At 44.2% G+C, this 17049-nt stretch overlaps 1 protein-coding gene across 3 annotated transcripts in view; it reads left to right on the top strand.

The window, feature by feature from the left end:
* Positions 1 to 604: 604 nt before the first annotated feature.
* The window catches only part of ttll12 (tubulin tyrosine ligase-like family, member 12), a 33816-nt gene continuing 17371 nt past the window's right edge, over positions 605 to 17049 (top strand). The window contains exons 1-10 of one of the 3 annotated variants that reach the window (XM_031797288.1): positions 605 to 869; positions 2399 to 2547; positions 2782 to 2980; positions 3067 to 3226; positions 11231 to 11364; positions 11820 to 11896; positions 11979 to 12095; positions 12764 to 12958; positions 13057 to 13168; positions 13926 to 14077. In XM_031797288.1, coding sequence (XP_031653148.1) covers positions 717 to 869; positions 2399 to 2547; positions 2782 to 2980; positions 3067 to 3226; positions 11231 to 11364; positions 11820 to 11896; positions 11979 to 12095; positions 12764 to 12958; positions 13057 to 13168; positions 13926 to 14077 — 1448 coding nt within the window. In that variant the 5' untranslated portion in view covers positions 605 to 716. Of the gene's footprint in view, positions 1016 to 2398; positions 2548 to 2781; positions 2981 to 3066; positions 3227 to 11230; positions 11365 to 11819; positions 11897 to 11978; positions 12096 to 12763; positions 12959 to 13056; positions 13169 to 13925; positions 14078 to 17049 lie in introns of all 3 variants that reach the window. The other 2 variants (XM_020451986.2, XM_020451987.2) reach the window with 2 other exon arrangements.

Genomic DNA, 17049 nt, shown 5'->3' with positions numbered 1-17049 from the left:
GACTCCCAATCATGGCCGGTTGTGATACAGCTTGGATTCGGCCCAGGGTGTCTGTAGTTACACCTCCAGCACTGAGATGCAGTGCCTTAGACCGCTGACCACTCGGGTGCTCTAACACAGGGATTCCCAAACGTTTTTCCTCAGGGCCCTCCTTCCAGCATTGGGGAACATCCCGCGCGCACCACCTCTATTTCTATGGGCACAAGCACTGTTCATGACAAACTGTTCACAACTCTCCTGCTGGTGGAGAGAATTTTACAGGTTTATTTCCTGAAATTATACACATTTTGTCATGGGGTGAAAATAACATTTAGCAGTTTTAAAGCAAATTTTCTTGCAATTCTATCATTTTGCCATGTCTAATGTGTATACATGTGATATTTGAGTGACAAAAAAAAACGGTATCTGACATGGGCTAGTTGAAGGTATGCAATGACTAACATGACAAGACTAACTTATGATGCACTAACCAATTTCGAAATTGCACCTTGTGCGTTCTACTATTACAACTTTAAACTAGGGGGCGCGCCCCACCGTTTGGGAACCACTGCTCTAACAGACGCAATAATGGGACAAATGCAATGACGACATGTCTATCCAAGTCTATGGTTCGTTCCAGAAATCTCCCATAATGCACCGCCAGTATGCTCCGGTAGTACCCGGTAGTTCGGTACACGTTCTTATTTACCTCATGCGATTCACGCGTAACGTTAAAGATGGAGCAGCCAAACACGGAATCTAACACAAACGTTATGAATGGCGAGGAGGAACATTTGAATACCTTCCTGTCTTTGCACTCCGCTGCATTACAGTCCTCAAGAATCCCTTCGCTGTATTGGAAGAGCTTGTACTACAAACTTATCAACGAGGTCGGTAGCGTAATGGCTGAAGCTAGATTATAGCCCTTGATCATGACTCTGTTCAATTACATTACGCGTAACGTTAAGTCATTGGACGAAGGGGAGATATTTGTTAAGATCCTGGGCGCTCGGTCTGAACACATGCAAAGCTTGAGGTACGGTTTTGCAAACATACGGATCGTTGAAATCAGTGAGAAAGAATTGTCAAAAAAACAAAAGGTTAGGTTAAATTGATATACACGTTGATGGCCGTGTAGGAACAGTAACCCCTATGTCTATTTTTAATTTTATTTACTGCGCGTTTATTTACGGAAAACGAGACGACAAAAGGCGACCGACCACCTGTGGTAATTAGCTATCTAGCATGCTCCGAACACCTACACTATCTATACAAAAGTATGTGGACACCCCTTCAAATTAGTGGATTCGGCTGTTTCAGTCACACCAGTTGCTGACAGATGTATACAATCGAGCACATAGCCATACAATCTCCATAGACAAACATTGGTAGTAGAATGGCCTTACTGAAGCACTCAGTGACTTTCAATATGGCGCCGTCATAGGATGCCACCTTTCCAACAACTCAGTCAAATTTCTGCCTTGCTAGAGTTACCCCTGTAAACTGTAAATGCTGTTCTCTGTGTTTTGCGAATGCCAGGAGCATGCTACCTTCCCGAATGCATAGTGCCAACTGTGGGGTTTGGTGGAGGAGGAATAATGGTCTGGTGCTGTTTTTCATGGTTTGGGCTTAGGCCCCTTAGTTCGAGTGAAGGGAAATCTCAATGCTACGGCCATCAATGACTTTCTAGACGATTCTGTGCTTCCAACTTTTTGGGGGCAAGACCTTCACTGTTTCAGCATGACAATGTGCACAAAGGGTGTCCAATACAGAAATGGTTTGTCGCGATTGCCGTGGAAGAACTTGCCTGGCCTGCACAGAACCCTGACCTCAACCCCATCGAACACCTTTGGGATGAATTGAAACGCCAACTGTGAGCCAGGCTTGATCACCCAACATCAACTCCATATTAATGCCCATGGTTTTGAAATTAGATATGCGATGAGCAGGTGGCCACATACTTTTTCTCGTGTAGTGTATGTGTAAAAGTAACTCAGGATGTTTAGTATGGCTGTATGGATCAGTGCAGAACTGCTACAGTAAGTGTTTTTTAAATATTTTATTTTCAGGATTCTTTCTCGCCGATGAAAGATAAGGGCCATATGTTTCAAAGCCATACCGAAAGTGATCATTATTGATGTTTCTAAAAGTTGTGTATAATAAAATGCAAATCCTTGATGACAGCACAGGGGGTGCTGTATCGAACCCACTGCACAGCCATCTTGATACTTGATATGTTTTGGAAGCTATAGAAATGCATTTATTAAGATTTACATTAGTTAATTATATTACATTCTAATGTACACTTTTAATTTATATTATGTGAGCTAAATGTTCTGTGCATGCTGTTGTATACACAATTGGGCTTTATGGTTGTCTGGCTAGCCTATCTAAATCTGTCCTTGCTCTTCGGATCTAGGTGTACGATGCAGGAGAAGTGTTTGGCGTCATGCAGGTAGAACAGGACGATGATGAGGAAGAGGGAAAGAAGGCTTATCCTGGTGTAGAGATTAGGTCGAAAGTGGTTGTGACCAGGGGGACTGGCATGCAAGCCTCGGACCCCACCAGGTGAGGGCGCTTTAGTCATAATAAATAACCACCTGTTTACCATCTCATGCAAGTCACCAGTGCATGTCACCTCACTTTTTCATGGAGATATATCGTTTTTCTTTATTTTCTCAAGGTCAAGTGCAGTGTTTTCATAAGTAGGTGTAAAACTACAGATAGTATTGTATAAAGCCTCATCACTTCCCTATCCTGTATCTCTTTTACCTCATATCCTCTAATTCCTACATCCTCCAGTATCTTCCTGGTTGACCATGCATGGACGTACCGTGTGGAGAGCTCTAGGCAGCAGCTGGAGCAGATCCCCGGACTCCTACCCAGGATGGCTTCCCTCATGGGGGTGGACTTCCACGGAGAGGCCCCTGACCCAGACGTTGTGGAGCTGGTGCTGGAACAAATGTGGAAGTACAACCAGACCTACCAGTTGGCCCAGGGGGTATGAGCACATACTCCCTCTTTTTCACGCACACTATTTCTTTCTCTCGCTCTCTAACACCCCCCCCCTCTCCTGTGTGCGTCCAGTCAGCAGAGGAAAAAGTGCCCGTCTGGTACATCATGGATGAGTTTGGCTCCCAGGTGCAGCACTCTGACCAGCCTAGCTGTTGCATGGCCCCCTTCTTCTACACACAGGGCCAGCTGGCCTACACTGTGCTCTGGCCTCTCGCAGACCTGCAGGAGGGAGGTATAGACACTCATGTGCATATATACACACACATTCACAGTGGAGGTTTCTGAGTCTTGATAAATCCCGAGAACAAAATGACAAAAACACTTCAATTCAAGGTTTTATAAATGATGAGCCATGACGAGTTGTACACATGCAGCATACAAACTTCCAACACACATGGATCTCAATCACCACTTGATCTACATTAGAGAGAGGGACGTTTCCTCAACCTGTAGAATCCATGCAATACTAATCATAATGTGATTATAACAGAAGGAAACTACTGAAAAACAATAACCGCAACATGCAAGAATTTCATAGATTTGACTAAGTTACAGTTCATATAAGGAAATCAATCGAAATAATTTAATTTGGGCCTAATCTATTTATTTCACATGACTGGGAATACAGATATGCATCTGTTGGTGACAAACATTGAAACAAAAGTAGGGGCGTGGATCAGAAAACCAGTCAGTATCTGATGTGACCACAATTTGCCTCATGTAGCGCATCTCCTTTGCATAGTTGATCAGGCTGTTGATTGTGGAATGTTGTCCCACTCCTCTTCAATGGATGTGCGAAGTTGCTGGATATTGGTTGGAACTGAAACACTGTCGATCCATAGCATCCCAAACATGCTCAATGGGTGACATAAAAATAACATGGCTGGAAACAGAATAACATGGCTATATATAGGGAGTACCAAGTCAATGTGCACGGGTATGAGGTAATTGAGCTAGCAATGTGCTGTACATATAGGTAGGAGTAAAGTAACTAGGCAACAGAATAGATAAGACTGTGCCAGCAGTGTGTGTGTGTGTGTGTTTCCAGTATGCATGTTATGTGTATGTTGTGGTGATAGTGTGTTGTGCCTTGAGAAAATATTCACACCCCTTGACTTTTTCTGTATTTTGTTGTTACAACCTGAACATTAAAGTTCTTAAATTGAGATTGAGTCTCAGGCATACACACAATACCCCATCGTTTCCATGTGGAATTATGTTTTTCCTTTTCTTTTTTATAATAAAATGAAAAGCAGAGATGTCAGTCCCTTTTTCAGGAGTACAAAATTGCTCAACAAGTCACACAGTAAGTTGCATGGACTCACTCGGTGTGCAAAGCATTACAGCATTAGTTATTAATTACACTTCAGATGGTGTATCAGTACACCCAGTCACTAAAAATATGCATGTGTCCTTCCTAACTTATTTGCTGGAGAGGAAAGAAACTGCTCAGGGTTGTCACCATATGGCCAATGGTGACTTTAAATCTTAGTTTAATGGCTGTGATAGGAGAATTGAGGATGGATGAACAGCATTGAAGTTACTCCACACTACTAACCTAAATGACAGAGTGAAAAGAAGGAAGTCTGTACAGAATACAAATATTACAAAACATGCATGCTGTTTGCAAGGCACAAGCGTTGTCGCGGTAGGGGATTTTGCTGTAGGGCCGTTAAGGTACCCCCGTCGAGAGTGATACAAGCCGTCTCACTAAAGTTCTTATGTCACCCGGGCTAACAGGTGACTCACAGGTCCGCCGGACTGGCCTGGTTATGTATCCTGCCCTTTATTCAGAGATTAGCCTTGTGTGATGCCGTTAGTCTTGTTTCGGGATCTTAGATAATATCAATCATGCTTAGAGTACCTTACTTTCCCTTTGTATGCTCTTATATCTAGACTCACGCAAGCTATAACTTGGTTACGATTTATAGTCTATGTCCGTCGACTAATACTACTTGAGTATTAATATAGAGGATAACTGTTACAATAAAATGATTATTCTGCCCAGACCATTATATTGTCTTTAGTGTAGAAACTAGACTTGTTTCCCTAGATTGGGAGTGTCAGAGGTGGTCTCTCCCCAAGGGTTTTGGGTCTAGTTTCTACTTTTTATTCAATGTTTGCAATTCACACAGTTGTACACGTTATTACAGTTTTATTTTTTGTCCTTAATCTATAACATCAACTATCATCAAAACACTACTATTAATGCCTTATATATTACAACAAGCGGTTAATTACCTTAGCGTAGGTTGACCTGGTTGGTCCCCAAAGAGTATGTTCTTCCACTCAATTTCTCTAGAGGCTTATCCAATCACTCAGTATCTGTTTCTCCTACTAGAAGTTTGTACTATGATTTACTGATCAGTGAAGAGAACGGTTCGAGATCAAGTCCCTTTGTAACATCCCCGATGCTATTTATCTACCCCAGTTAGGGGGTGGATATATTAAGCACGAGGAGGGTATTTGGTAGTTGTCTCTGTGTCTCGTTCAGAAGTCAAGAGATACAATTGTTCTAGAGTATGAAAGTCAGATGTGTATCTGTTTCTCCTACTAGAAGTTGTACTATGATTCGCTGAATCTTGTTAAAAGGCTGTGTCGAGATCCAGACCCTTCGTATCTCCACTGATGCTGTGTGTCTACTCCAGTTACGGAGTGGATTTATTAAGCAATAGGAGTGTACAGGGAAGTTGTCTCTGTTCGTCTCTTTACAAAATCCAGAAATCAAAAGTTACAATTGTTCTGGAGTATGAAAGTCAGATATTATCTTTTGGGTTGATGATCGTTGAAGTATCACGGGCTGTCTGTCAGTGATAAGTCAAGTAGCACTATCATGCCTTTCCATTGAAAGCATGCTTCTATACTCTCTCTTCAGGACCAAGTCAGCCTTAGCGCTGAGGCACATTCTAATCTTGTGAATAGCTATTCCTGCAAAGGGTCAGTTTGACATGTCACACTGACACGTCACACCGACACATTTTTAGATGCGGCCAGCTGTCACTGTGAAATGCCACTGTGAAACTATCACTAGTGACAGTGTCTATGCATCCTCTAAGCCCAAATCTTGCATCAAGTTCACCCAGTCAGACTCTACTTCTGGTTTGACTTTCTCTGTTTTGTTTAGTGACTCGCATTCTCCTTTGTCCGTGGATGGTGCTTGAACCTGAGGTATCTCATCGAACCAGTTGTTCGGCTCCCACTTAAGAGGCGGAGCCAGTAAAGGAGGTGTCATCGAAGCCCTTTTTTGTGCTAACGCATCACAGAAATACTGTAAAAAAAAATGTCCTGAATACAAACTGTTATGTTTGGGGCAAATCAAATACAACATGTTACGTAGTACCACTACATATTTTCAAGGATAGTGGTGGCTGCATCATGTTATGGCTATGCTTGTAATCGTTAAGGACTGGGGAGTTTTTCTGGATAAATGAATGGAGTGGAATAGAGCGAAGCACATGCAGAAAACTTGGTTGTCTACTTTTCACCAGACACTGGGAGATGAATTTACCTTTCAGCAGGACAATCTAAAACAAGGCCAAATATATGCTGGAGTTGCTTATCAAGAAGACACTATCTTCCTGAGTGGCATTGTTATAGTTTTGACTTAAATTGACTTGAACATCTATGGCAAGACTTGAAGATGGTTGTCTAACAATGATCAACAACCAACTTGACAGTTTTAATAATTTAAAGAATAATGTAGAAATATTGTACAATCCAGGTCTGCGAGACTTACCCAGAAAGGCTCACAGCTGTAATCACTGCCAACGGTGATTCTAACATGTATTGACTCGGTGTTGAATACTTATCTAATCTATATATATATTTTTTTACTGTTAAAATCTTTGTAATAACAAAATGTGCGAAGGCAAAGGGGTGTGAATACTTTCTGAAGGCATCGTACAGTTTTGAGAATGACACGTTAATTTTCACAAAGTGCTGCTTGTGTCTTTTAGATATTTTTGTCAATGTTGCTATGGAATACTGAAGTTTAATTACAAGCATTTCATAAGTGTCAAAGGCTTTTATTGACAATTACATGAAGTTTATGCAAAGAGTCAGTGTTGACCCTTCTTTTTCAAGACCTCTGCAGTCAATCCCTGGCATGTGTCAATTAACTTCTGGGCCACATCCTGTGTGATGTCAGCCCATTCTTGCATAATCAATGCTTGGAGTTTGTCAGAATTTGTGGGTTTTTGTTTGTCCACCCGCCTCTTGAGGATTGACCACAAGTTCTCAATGGGATTAAGGTCTGGGGAGTTTCCTGACCATGGACCCAAAATATCGATGTTTTGTTGCCAGAGCCACTTAGTTATCACTTTTGCCTTATGGCAAGGTGCTCCATCATGCTGGAAAAGGCATTGTTCGTCACCAAACTGTTCCTGGATGGTTGGGAGAAGTTGCACTCGGAGGATGTGTTGGTACCATTCTTTATTCATGGCTGTGTTCTTAGGCAAAATTGTGAGTGAGCCCACTCCCTTGGCTGAGAAGCAACCCCACACATGAATGGTCTCAGGATGCTTTACTGTTGGCATGACACAGGACAGATGGTAGCGCTCACCTTGTCTTCTCCGGACAAACTTTTTATATGAGTCTGTCAGTCTGTCCCTGATGTTTTTCCTGGAGAGAAGTGGCTTCTTTGCTACCCTTGACACCAGGCCATCCTCAAAGTCTTTGCCTCATTGTGTGTGCAGATGCACTCACACCTGCCTACTGCCATTCCTGAGCAAGCTCTGTACTGGTGGTTCCCCGATCCCGCTGCTGAATCAACTTTAAGAGACTGTCCTGGCGCTTGCTGGACTGACTTGAGTGGCCTGAAGCCGTCTTCACATAATTTGAACTGCTCTCCTTGAAGTTCTTGATGATCCGATACATTTTTGAATTAGTTTCAATCTTACTGGCAGCAAAATCCTTGCCTGTGAAGACCTTTTTTTGTGCAAAGCAATGATGACGGCATGTTTCCTTGCAAGTAACCATGGTTGACAGAGGAAGAACAATGATTCCAAGCACCACCCTCTTTTTGAAGCTTCCAGTCTGAGTTTGAATAACAATCAGCATGACAGAGGGATCTCCAGCCTTGTCCTCGTCAACACTCACACCTGTGTTAACTTATGGCTGCAATCTCGAGATCGATATGACAACTACCAGTGAAAATAGAGGGCGCCAAATTCAAACCACAAATCTCATAATTACAATTGCAATGCAAATAGTCTGGGTAGCCATTTGATTAGCTGTTCAGGGGTCTTATGACTTGGCGGTAGAAGCTGTATAGAAGCCTCTTGGACCTAAACTTGGTGCTCTGTTACCGCTTGCTGTCTGGTAGCAGAGAGAACAGTCTATAACTAGGGTGGCTAGAGTCTTTGACAATTTTAGGGGGTTTCCTCTGACACCGCCTGGTACAGAGGTCCTGGATGGCGGGAAACTTGGTCCCGGTGATGTACTGGGCCGTTCGTACGCGCTACCCTCTGTAGTGCCTTGCGGTCGGAGGCCAAGCAGTTGCCATACCAGTCAGTGATGCAACTCGTCAGGATGAGGAACTGAGGACCCATGCCACATCTTTTCAGTCTCCTGATGGGAAATGGGTTTTGTCGTGCCCTCTTCAAGACTGTCTTTGTCTGCTTGGACCATGTTAGTTTGATGGTGATGTGGACACCAAGGAACTTTGAAGCTCTTAACCTGTTCTACTACAGCCCCGTCAATGAGAATGGGGGTGTGCTCAGTCCTTTTCCTGTAGTCCACAATCATCTCTTTTGTCTTGATTATGTTGAGGGAGAGGTTGTTGTCCTTGCACCACACGGTCAGATCACCTCCCGGTAGGCTCTCTCATAATTGTCGGTGATCAGGCCTACCACTGTTGTGTCATCAGCCAACTTTTAATAATGGTGTTGGAGTTGTGCCTGGCTGTGCAGTCATGAGAGTACAGGAGGGGACTGAGCACGCACCCCTGCGGGGCCCCTATGTTGATGATCAGCGTGGCGGAGTTGTTGTTACCTACCCTTACCACCTGGGGCCGGCCCGTCAGGAAGTCTAGGATCCAATTGCAGAGGGAGGTGTTTAGTCCCAGGGTCCTTAGCTTAGTGATGAGCTTTGAGGGCACTATGGTGTTGAACGCTGATCTGTAGTCAATGAATAGCTTTCTCACAAGTGTTCCTTTTGTCCAGGTGGGAAAGGGCAGTGTGGAGTGCAATGGAGATTGCATCATCTGTGAATCTGTTGGTGCGGTATGCACATTGGAGTGGGTCTAGGGTTTCTGGGATGATGGTGTTGATATGATCCATGATCAGCCTTTCAAAGCATTTCATGGCTACAGATGTGAGTGCTACGGGTCGGTAGTCATTTAGGCAGGTTACCTTAGTGTTCTTGGGCACAGGTACTATGGTGGTCTGCTTGAAACATGTTGATATTACAGCATCAGACAGGGAGGGGTTGAAAATGTCAGTGAAGACTCTTGCCAGTTGGTCTGTGCATGCTCGCAGTACACGTCCTGGTAATCCGTCTGGCCCAGCGGCCTTGTGAATGTTGACCTATTTAAAGGTCTTACTCCCATCGGCTGCAGAGAGTGTGATCACAGTCATCCGAAACAGCTGATGATCTCATGCATGTTTCAGTGTTAATTCCTCAAAGCGAACATAAATGTTATTTAGCTTGTCTGGTAGGCTCATGTCACTGGGCAGCTCTCGGCTGTGTTTCCCTTTGTAGTCTAACAGTTTGCAAGCACCGCCACATCCGAGTGTCGGAGCCGGTGTAGTACGATTCAATCTTAGTTCTGTATTGACTGTTTGCCTGCTTGATGGTTCGTCGGAAGGCATAGAGGGATTTCTTATAAGCGTCTGGGTTTGAGTCCCGCTCCTTGAAAGCGGAAGCTCTACCCTTTAGCTCAGTGCAAATGTTGCCTGTTATCTATGGCTTCTGGTTTGGGTATGTACGTACAGTCACTGTGGGGACAACGTCCTCGATGCACTTATTGATAAAGCCAGTGACAGATGTGGTGTACTCCTCAATGCCATCGGAAGAATCCCGGAACATATTCCTGTCTGAGCTAGCAAAACAGTCCTGTAGTTTAGCATCTGCTTCATCTGTCCATTTTCTTTTGTTTATTGATCTTGTCACTGCTGCTTCCTTTTAATTTTTGCTTGTAAGCAGGAATGACGAGGTTAGAATTATGTCTGTGTGGAGTAAAGGTGATCTAGAATTTTCTTTGCCTCTGATTGCACATTTAACATGCTGATAGAAATGATGTAAAACTGATTTGAGGTTCCCTGCATTAAAGTCCCCGGCCACTAGGAGCACCACCTCTGGATGAGCGTTTTCCTGTTTGCTTATGGCGGTATACAGCTCATTGAGTGCGGTTTTAGTGCTAGTCTTGGTCTGTGGAGGTATGGAGACAGCTACGAAGAATACAGATGAACTCTCTAGGTAGATAGTGTGGTCTACAGCTTATCACAATACCTACTTGAAGTTTCTGAACTAATGTTTACCACGGTTCCTTTTTTAACTCTCTTTATTTAGAACCTGGCGGAGAACTAGTCAAAGCTCCAAACCAAGTTTATTCACCCGCTGGTTCAAACAGCTGAAAAAGACAGCCATAAAGACAGACACAAGTACATATATTGTGTGGAGTCAACTCATTGCACATCTAGACAGCCAATACATCTCTGTTGCTAGGCAGGAATTTACATAATGTGGGTGGCAGGTTAGCCTAGTGGTTAGTGTTGGACTAGTAACCGGAAGGTTGCAAGTTCAAATCCTGAGCTGACAAGGTACAAATCTATCGTTCTGCCCCTGAACAGGCAGTTAACCCACTATTACTAGGCCGTCATTAAAACTAAGAATTTGTTCTTAACTGACTTGCCTAGTTAAATAAAGGTAAACAAAGTGTGTAAAACTGTTCCTTCTCCTTTCATCTGACCTGACCTCAGCCACATTCCTCACCAATTCACCCTTATCAGTGACCTAAACAATGTTATTCCCTTTTCCCCTTGGCTCTTATCCACCCTCCATTTACCCCACCATATACATTCTTTATACATGTAACCGTATGACGAATGTATACTTCTAGTATAGCAAGTATTTCAAACTAGAACCCAACAACGCACTGCTTAAAAATGGTCCACGTAATCTATAGGCTAGGTGTGATGAACCGGTCAGTGTATCTCTTTCTCTCGTGTGTTTCCCCCTATGTCCCCTTAACCCTTTTTTCCCCAGTGTGTCTCTCTTAACTAAGTTTCTCTCCTAGAGGAAGTGACACGGGACTATGCTTATGGCGAGAGCAACCCTCTGGTGAGGAGATGTCGACTGTTGCCATGGGTACCCGCTGACTTGGAAGGGGTCAGCACTCTGACCCCTGAACCCTCTGATATCTACTATGAGGTAGGGAGACCGGAAACATGTTTCTAGTGTCAATACAGTCAGCCAATGAATGACTCACGCCATGTCTTGAGGAAGTTCATAAGTGAAAAGTCTACACATGAAACCTGCAGAGGTCAAATTAATGACATTTTTAACTACATTTAAATATGTCCTCTAGTGAATTATGTAATTTTTACACACACTAAAGGGTAATAAAAAAATTATAACAAGTGTTTATTTAGACAACTGCAAACCTGCATGGAAGGAATTCAAGGAGTTGATCTGATGGAGATCTGTTGCTTGAGGAGCAATAGAAAACAAATAAGTAAAGCCCCCCCCCACACCACTTGTGCCATGTCATGACTTACCTGGACCAGTTATTGAGATGTGCCTTTTGTTAAATGGAGTGAAAAGCAGACTGGAGTGTCATTTTAAACTGCCAACCCCTCTTTCTCCCCCTGCCTTTCTCTCCTCAGACCATTTCACAGGAGAACAAGGAGATTCTTCCTCTGGACATTCAGCCCCATACTGTCCCCAAAGACAAAGTGCTCAAGTCAGTCCAAGTCCATTTTGATTTCATTACCGAGACGTGACATAATCATGCTCACACACCTCTTTGCGTGCATGCCTTGCAGGGTGTTCACAGAGATGGGACAAGTTCTAAACAATCTCCATCACCCCCGGTTCACCTTCACCGAGACTGAAGAGGAGGCGGATATTCTTTGGACCTTCTCCCACATCAGAGACTACAGGTGAACAAACACACACTCTTTCGACATGTACCCAAAACACTGTTCCATTATGTAATCACACTGACGCCCGATGAGAATCTACCCGACGTATCAAACGCCTGCATTATTTCAGAAATGATACTGTTCACTTCTACAACTAATGTGGGGTTTTCACTAGATGTGGTCTTTTTGGTGTGCTCTCTGAGTATGTTGCTTTTGGCTGACACCGCACTGTCGTCTTAGTAAGATCAGGGCTCACTTCACCACAACCCATATCTTATGTCAACCACCGACATCACAGGTGCATATGTAACGCTAGTGGCCTTCCTAGTGTGAGTACCTTTTAGTAAGAAGTGTTAGGTGACATGTAAATGATGAGATGCTTCAAATTGTAGTTATTATATAGTGCATTGGGACAGAGATGGCTGCTCTCTGTCCCAATGACACACACCACAGACACTTTAACCAAAGCCTCCAGGCTGTTTGGGTGGTGAGGTAAGATTGAGGCCAGAGCCCTGGAGACTTATCTGTCTTTTAGGACACCATTAATGAGAGTACAAGTGATTTATTGATAAGTTACTCATCTAGGATCTCTCAATCCTAGCCTTGATGTCAACAATACCAAACAAATATAATAATCCTAATCTGACTCACTCTCCCTCAAACACGGAGTCTCTGTGTCTCCACAGGAAGTTAAGCGAGGAGCGTCCTCACGTTATGATGAATCAGTTTCCCTGTGAGACGGTGGTTACAGTGAAGGACTGTGTCTCCGCCGTGTCGCGGAGGGCCCGGGGAGGCCAGGGGGCTGAGTGGCTGCCAGAGACATTCAACCTGCAGACCGAGCTGCCTCAGTTTGTCAGACATTACCAACAAAGACAAGGGAGGTGAGCTCAGATAATCAGATGTCTCCCTTCATATAGGACATAACTTACTACCTTGATACGTTTTCATCTAAGTCATTGTGGGGTTGTGTCTGCTCCAGGGGAGAAGACAATCATTGGATCTGTAAGCCTTGGAACCTGGCTCGGGGGCTGGACACACACATCACCAACAACCTAGACTACATCATCAGACAGAGAGAGAGCACACCCAAGGTAACACACACACACATCACCAACAATCTAGACTACATCATCAGACAGAGCGAGAGCACACCCAAGGTAACACACACACATCACCAACAATCTAGACTACATCAGACAGAGAGAGAGCACGCCCAAGGTAAAACACCACCAACAATCTAGACTACATCAGACAGAGAGAGAGCACACCCAAGGTAACACACACACATCACCAACAATCTAGACTACATCATCAGACAGAGAGAGAGAGCACCACCAACAATCTAGACTACATCATCCGACAGACAGAGAGAGAGCACGCCCAAGGTAAAACACCACCAACAATCTAGACTACATCATCAGACAGAGAGAGCACGCCCAAGGTAACACACACACCATGGTCATATGGAAAAACAATTATGGAAAAGCATGCTAATTTAACCCCCAGCAGTTGTATCTATTTACATCAGACTTTTAAATATTAATACCACCAGTCTCCTCTGTCTAAGGCCTGGAGTTTTGTGTCCCATGTGGTCCCATCTTAAACCCCTCTGAGACCCGGTCCAGATGGCCTCATGAATTTCTGCTAAAAATCATCTAGTCTCTTCTTTTGGTTAGGATTTCCACCACAGGTGTAAGCCAAAGGCAAGCCTCGGAGAGAACCATAATGCCTCTACACATCCAGTCAAAACATCACATTATGAAGTGAACACAGCAATTAGATGTTGCCTGATAAATTAAGTTGTTGACTAGCCTATTTGTTGAAGGTGTGTGTGTGTGTGTCTCCCAGGTGGTGTGTAAGTACCTGGAGGATCCGGTGCTGTTTGAGAGGGAGGAGGTGGGGATGGTGAAGTTTGATATCCGCTACATGCTGCTGCTGCGCTCCGTTCAGCCTCTACGCCTCTACTCCTACAACGTGTTCTGGCTGCGCTTCGCCAACAGGTTAGAGACACTTCCCATCAACTGCTACAGGAGGTGGAGATTCCTTGCAACACTTGTTTGTCCACGTTTGTCATGCTGGCGTTCACCACAAAATGCTGGTCTATACTGGGTTTCTTTCCAGTAGGAAACCAATCAATCACGTTTTATTTATCACATGCTCTGAATACAACTGGTCTCAACTTTACAGTCAAATGCTCGTTTACAAAACTTTCCCAACGATGTGGAGGAAAAAAAAGAAAAGAAAAAATAATATAAAATATGCACACAAATGGAGCTATATACAGAGAGTCCCAGTACCAGATCAATGGTACTGACTAGGCATCAGGATATATGATGATAATAATAAGGTATTTGAGGTAGATATGTACATGAAGGCAGGGTAAAGTGACTAGGTATCAGGATTGATAATAGGAGTAAAATAAAGAAATGAGTTGCTGCAGCAATGAATGAGTGTTGTGGGAGTGGCTTTGTGGGGTCAGTGCACATATTGTCTCTGGTACCGTTTGCCGGACGGTAGCAGACTGAACACTCAATGGCTTGGGTGGCAGGAGTCTTTGGCAATTACACCGCCTGATATAGAAGTCCTAGATGGCAGGAAGCTTGGCTCCAGTGATGTACTGGGCTGTCCACACCACTTTCTTTGGCATTTAGCTCGTTTGGCAGTTCTGCATTGCTGTGCAATTCATGGCTGGGTTTCCTTTTGTAATCTGTTATAGTCTGCAAGCCCTGCCACTGTTGTGGAAAATTGTCCAAGTTTCCTTCAAAAAAGCGAAGCATCTCCAAGTTTGTGGAATCAAGATGGACTTTATTACAAAAGCGATAGAGCCGAGCTGGTCTCCAGAGCAACTGATTTTCCATCCTCGGGACATTTCTTTTATACAGTTTCATCCTTGCATCATATTCATAGCCGTTCCCTCTTGTCTAAATGATCTATACCCCTTGGCTTCTCACAACCATTATCTTCGTCTCCTTCCATTATGTTTACTCCCATCTTAATCTGCTCCCCTTGTTGGTCCGTGTTTAGATTATATTGGTTGCGTAACCTTGACTATCTGATTTACCCCTCTTCCTGGCCTTAGTTTCCAAGCATCAATTATATTGGTGGCGAAACAACAGTGTTAATGCAAAAATAGTTTGGACACACACTCCTAATGTAGGTCTGTGTCCACTGGTGCCCATATAGTTGGTCAATGGCTCCCAAGCACAGATCTAATGGCCTCTTGGGATTAAGCAATGACTTTCAACCAGGTAACCCTTCCTCTAGTCCAGTGACCATGACACACACACACACAACTTCCAACCTAGTAACCCTTCCTCTAGTCCACCTACCATGTGACACACACACACACACACACACAACTTCCAACCTAGTAACCCTTCCTCTAGTCCAGTGACCATGACACACACACACATTATAATGGACTCTTTGGACTAAGTAATGACTTTCAGCCTAGGAACCTTGTCCTCTACATGTGGTAAAACCCTGTAAGATGCATACAGTGAAGCTTATAACACAACACGTATACTGGAATTTTCTATATGGTCCTTTTGCATGTTTGATGTCTCGTCGGAGGTCGTAGTGGGATTTCTTGTATGTGTCCTGTGTCCTGTTACTTGTCAGCGGTAGCTCTAGCCTTTAGCACAGTGCAGATGTTGCATGTAAATCCAAGGTTTTTGGTTTGCATGCATTCTTAGTCACTGTGGGGATGACATCATCTATGCACTTGACTGTTGTGGTTAACCCCTCAGATGAGTCCCAGAACATGTCTGTACTAGCAAAACAGTCTTGTAGCCTCGTGTCTGCTTCATCCGACCACATCTATATTAAGCGCGTCACTGGTACTTCCTGTTTTTAGCTAGAAACCAGCTGCCTTGCTAACCACAGCTTCCCCCTTTATCGACATGCTCCACTCAAGATTGCATATAGGTCCTCTGTTCGTCGCTCATCTTTTAGAATGTGTGGGGGAGGGGTGTGAGGCTCATAAGATTTAAGCGAAGGCAGAATTTGAAAGTCAAATGCTGCAACCTATAAGTCAAATGTATTCATATAGCCCTTCGTACATCTGCTGATATCTCAAAGTGCTGTACAGAAACCCAGCCTAAAACCCCAAACAGCAAGCAATGCAGGTGTAGAAGCACGGTGGCTAGGAAAAACTCCCCAGAAAGGCCAAAACCTAGGAGGAAACCTAGAGAGGAACCAGGCTATGTGGGGTGGCCAGACCTCCTCTGGCTGTGCCGGGTAGAGATTATAACAGAACATGGCCAAGATGTTCAAATGTTCATAAATGACCAGCATGGTCAAATAATAATAATCACAGATGTCGAGGGTGCAGCAAGTCAGCACCTCAGGAGTAAATGTCAGTTGGCTTTTCATAGCCGATCATTAAGAGTATCTCTACCGCTCCTGCCGTCTCCAGAGAGTTGAAAACAGCAGGTTTGGGATAGGTAGCACGTCCGGTGAACAGGTCAGGATTTCATAGCCGCAGGCAGAACAGTTTAAACTGGAGCAGCAGCACAGCCAGGTGGACTGGGGACAGCAAGGAGTCATCATGCCAGGTAGTCCTGAGGCATGGTCCTAGGGCTCAGGTCCTCCGAGAGAGAATTAGAGAGAGCATACTTAAATTCACACAGGACACCGGATAAGACAGGAGAAGTACTCCAGATATAACAAACTGACCCTAGCCCCCCCCGACACAATCTACTGCAGCATAAATACTGGAGGCTGAGACAGGAGGGGTCAGGAGACACTGTGGCCCCATCCGATGATACCCCCGGACAGGGCCAAACAGGAATGATATAACCCCACCCACTTTGCCAAACGCACAGCCCCCACACCACTAGAGGGATATCTTCAACCACCAACTTACCATCCTGAGACAAGGCCGAGTATAGCCCACAAAGATCTCCGCCACGGCACAACCCAAGGGGGGGCGCCAACCCAGACAGGAAGATCACATCAGTGACTCAACCCA

The sequence above is a fragment of the Oncorhynchus kisutch genome, linkage group LG19 (assembly GCF_002021735.2).
Source record: "Oncorhynchus kisutch isolate 150728-3 linkage group LG19, Okis_V2, whole genome shotgun sequence".
NCBI classification, from domain to species: Eukaryota; Metazoa; Chordata; class Actinopteri; order Salmoniformes; family Salmonidae; genus Oncorhynchus; species Oncorhynchus kisutch.
This window is presented reverse-complemented; position numbering and strand designations above follow the sequence as displayed.